The sequence below is a fragment of the Lactuca saligna genome, chromosome 5 (genome assembly GCF_052625555.1).
Source record: "Lactuca saligna cultivar CGN05327 chromosome 5, ASM5262555v1, whole genome shotgun sequence".
Classification (NCBI taxonomy): Eukaryota; Viridiplantae; Streptophyta; class Magnoliopsida; order Asterales; family Asteraceae; genus Lactuca; species Lactuca saligna.
This window is the reverse complement of record NC_136421.1, coordinates 13,983,759-13,988,277: the sequence shown is the minus strand read 5'-3', so window position 1 is coordinate 13,988,277 and position 4,519 is coordinate 13,983,759. Positions and strand designations below refer to the sequence as shown.

General features: G+C 35.3%; 1 protein-coding gene across 1 annotated transcript; it reads right to left on the bottom strand.

Moving 5' to 3' along the window:
• LOC144998266 (small ribosomal subunit protein eS12-like) lies at nucleotides 1–1,597 on the bottom strand. Its single transcript, XM_078958065.1, has 5 exons — nucleotides 1,510–1,597; nucleotides 896–934; nucleotides 460–760; nucleotides 290–355; nucleotides 1–189 (listed from the first exon to the last, which is right to left on the bottom strand). Exons 2-5 carry the CDS (start codon nucleotides 901–903, stop codon nucleotides 130–132), a joined length of 435 nt encoding a protein of 144 aa, XP_078814191.1. The 5' UTR covers nucleotides 904–934; nucleotides 1,510–1,597; the 3' UTR covers nucleotides 1–129.
• Nucleotides 1,598–4,519: the final 2,922 nt, after the last annotated feature.

Here is a 4,519-nt window from a genome sequence, read left to right as displayed (position 1 = left end):
TAGTTGGAATCTAATGTTTATAAAACCATTCAAAATTTTCTAAAACGAAGTTCCAAACAGACAAAAGTCGGAAAAATAAAACAAAGTTTTGGATTTCCCACCAACTAGTTTCGATCCATTCTCAAATACTTAGTGGGATTTCACATACTCCTGAACAATGTGGAGTCCTTCAGATTCCTCACCATAATCCTGAAAAAAAAAAACATTCAAAAAAATATAAATTCACAAAGCAATAAAGCAAAATCCCATTGATTTACAACATATCTTCCAAATAAATGTGTAAACATACCCTCACAACAAGGCATGAACAGCCCACAACCTTTCTTGCCTTTCCTTCCGAATCAATCTTGCACAACTGCAGATAAATAAATAAATAAAAAAAAACCTTACACCATCTGTAGCATAAAAAGACCAAAATGCCCTTTCAAATAGAAAGAAATAAGTGGTAAAAAGACTTACACCAGCCCACTCGCCAAGAGTCTTTGCAGCTGGAACAGTTACTAAGCTGACATTGTGGTCAGCACAAAGTGCTTTGACCAATTTCTGATAGTCAGGCTGATTACAATCCTCTGCCAACACACAAAGAAGAGCAGCATGTTTTTCAATAACTTTTGCAGCCTCATGAAGACCCCTCACAAGGCCTCCATGAGCAAGTGACTTTCTTAGAACAAGCTGCAAAGCTGTCATGATGTCCATTGGCTCACCAAGCGCTGCTGCTGGGGCTGCAGGTGCCTCCACTGGTACCACAACAGCCTCTTCACTGCAAAAAGTAATATCATTTCAGCAAAAAACTTTTAAAACTGTACAATCTTCATTGATGGAATATAATCATATGGAAAAACAGATTGATATCTTGTTCTCAAGAAAAAGAAGAATTGGTAGCATCTTATCATACCCTGCCATTTTGTTCTGTTTGATTGAATCTTCTGTCAAACTGTTTCAAAATAAAAGCTAAGTCAGAGATATTATAAACACAACCAATCCCATATCACATTCATGAAAATCAATTGAAGTAGAACATCAAACATATTCATGAAAATCAACTGAAGTAGAATGTCAAATAAAAAATGAAAACATATTTGATAATGAGGAAAAGAAAGCCGATCAGAAGCGTTATACATCAGCCTCAATTCCTACCGTCTGAGCTAAGCCACGCTATTCCCATAAAGAAAACCTAAAACGTTCAACGTCTTTAAAATTTTAACGTCGCCTACCAAGCGTTCGGTGAATGCAAAAATGACCAGTAATTTACTTAAAAGGAATGTAAAACGACTAATCGAATGAAAGTTTTTCCTTGATTTTCGAATTAGTGTAAAAATCGAAATTAAAACAATCTAGATTTTCTTCACCTCTACACATGTTTCCTATCAAACATATAGATTTACAGGGTAGTAGTATCCAAAATTAAACAAAATATCTGTTCAGATTAACGAACAACTAAGCAAGAATACCAAATGTCATCGCATCAATTCATAATATATTCAATCAGTTTGAGATCGAGAGATATACCTGCAGCTGCTGCTATGAAGAGATTACAGAGACGAAGGAACTGGTAGGGTGCGCGAGCCAAAACCCTAGCTGTATATAAAGTCCGATCAGTTTTAAGTTACTCCCTTGTAGTTTATATTACTTACTATATACCCCTCTAAGTTTTATCTATTTTAAAATAGTCGTGCACTTGCAATGTAGGTAAACTCATATTCATTAAATTGGAAAATTGTAATTTGTTGAGTAAAGTACTAATCCCTCTTTGAGGTTGAGGGTTCAAGTTTCGTTGTGGATATAGGTGGAATAGGTGTTGTTAGTTTAGAAGTAGATTAGATTTGCCGGTTCAAATATATATATATATATATATATATATATATATATATATATATATATATATATATATATATATATATATATATATATATATATATATATATATATATATTTGGTCCCTAAATCTAACCCTTTAACATTTTAGTCATTGAGGACAGACATATGGTACAAACAAGATGGTATTTCGGTATAAGAATGTAAGTATTTAATCACACTATTTTCCCGTAACCCTTCTTTCATTCATTAAACACTATAAACAGGAAAACAATACAAAAGGCTACATAACACACGAACGGGCCTGAATAATTAAAGAGGTTAAACAACAAGAATAAGACTAATAATAAAATCCACTAACAGTCCCCCCCCCCCCCCCCCGGCAGTGTGAATGGTAAGGAATTGAACGTTGAAACTGTTATGTAAATCAAGAAAAAATGGATAAGGCAGGCTTTTAGTAAAAATATCTGCATATTGAGCCGAAGATGGAACATGCAAGACCCGAACTTGACCCAAAACAACTTGGTCTTGAACAAAACGTATATCAATATCGATATGCTTGGTTTGTTCATGTTGAACGGGGTTGGTAGGAAGATAAACAACGCTGGTGTTGTCACAATAAACAATAGTAGCCTTTTGAGGAGAATGAGACAACTCGCGAAGGAGATTGCATAACCAGCAGTTTTCAACAAACAGTATTAACAACACCTCTATATTCAACTTCAGCACTCGATCAGGAGGTGGTCCCTTAACGTTTCGAGGACCAAGATAGTAAGTTGTTACCGAGAAACACACAGTATCCAAAGGTAGAATATTTGGTAGAAGGGTAACTAGCCCAGTCTGCATCAGAGTAGGCAGTAAGATCCGTGGATGAGTGGGAGTACGGTTGAAGACCATAAGATGTTGTACCTCGAATGTAGCGCAAAACTCTCTTAAGGGCAGCTAAATGAGGTTCCTTAGGATCATGCATAAATAAACATAATTGTTGAATTGCATAGGTAAGATTCGCACGAGTAAAGGTAAGATACTGGAGAGCTCCAGCAAGACTGCGCTATGAAGTTGGGTCTTGCACTCTAGGTACTGTACCATCGAGTTTGGTGGATAAGTTTGTAGGTGTGGTGGCAAGTTTATAGTGCAACATGCTAGCTCGGTCAAGAATTTATGAAGCATACTTTTGTTGAGACAAAAAACAAATCCTTAGAGTCACGAATGGCAGAAATACCCAGAAAATAATGAAGATCCCCCAGGTCAAACATAGAAAACTCAACACTTAAAGTGGCGATGATCTGTGAGATAAGAGTTTGAGATGAACCTGTAAAAATAATATCATCTACATAGAAAAAGTAGATAAGAAATCTGAGAATCATGTTGATATATAAACAACAAACAGTCTGAGCGACTGTGAACAAAACCCATGCAAGCGATGAACATAGCAAATCTGTGAAACCATACCTGAGGTGCTTGTTTGAGACCATAAAGAGAACGTTGCAAGAGACACACATGATTCGGTTTGATAGGATCTTTAAAACGGGAAGTTGATTCATGTACATAGTTTCTTCAACATTACCATGTAAGAATGCATTCTTGACAATACAATAGGCCACATTCATTAAACAATATAAATAGTAAAACAATACAAAAGGCCACATAATACACGAATGAGCTTGAACAACTAAAGAGCCTAAACAACAAGAATAAGACTAACAATAAAGTCCACTACCAAGTATGAAATCATTATGTTGTTCTTGTTCTACTAAACTTTTGAGTTTTTATCTAAGAACAACCGACCATGTTTTCGAATTAAGAGCGACTTAATGTTTGGCTTTATTAGATGGGTTGATCCATTGAGGGTCGTGCCAATGGTAAGACGGTTTGAGCAATGGTTTGGGTCCTCTAAAATTTAAGGGTCCTATTTTTTATATACCTTATTATGTTAGCATAAAAAAACTAATATATCGTGCACAACGAGCAACTAAGCGAAAAAATAAATGAAAATGAAGTCAAAACAAAATCAACAAAGAACTCTATTGTCACACCCCCGAACCAGACGGCGGAAACGTCCGGGGGCTTGCGCGTGACTTCATCTTGAAATATCATTACAGTGAATATAATTGAAACATAACATCATCATCATCACACATGTAATATAACAACATTCATTGTTTACATTGAATATTGTATTTGAATATTACATGCCAAAATAGTAAGAGTATGATGAAACAAAAATATAACGCAATATCCATTAGTTTGTTTCGTTCATCCTGCTTCAACGATTTCCTGAGAATACAAGTTATTTTGAAAACGGTCAACATAAAAATGTCGGTGAGTTCATAAGCATGTTTGTGAAAATGATTTGTATAACTTTGAAAACCACCAGAAAATCCGATATTTTCTGAAAAACTCTTTAGTGTGTTTTGTGTTAGATCTTGTATTAATGCATGTATGCTATTGTTTATTTGACAAAAAAGGTAAAGAGAATGTAGAGAGAATGTAAGAGCATATAAAGAGAATGTTCCAAGACGACCCAATGTTGCCTAAAAAAAAGGTCTTCCGTAAACTTCATAACGTTAATTCCTCTAAGCGAGTCGTCATAACCATACTAAATAATGACAATTTCACCTATCTTGGCGTTGTTGGACGCCAGTTTTGACTTTGATTATAAGGTTTTCGTCACCCTAGACTGAGTTAGCCTAACTGTAGCGAA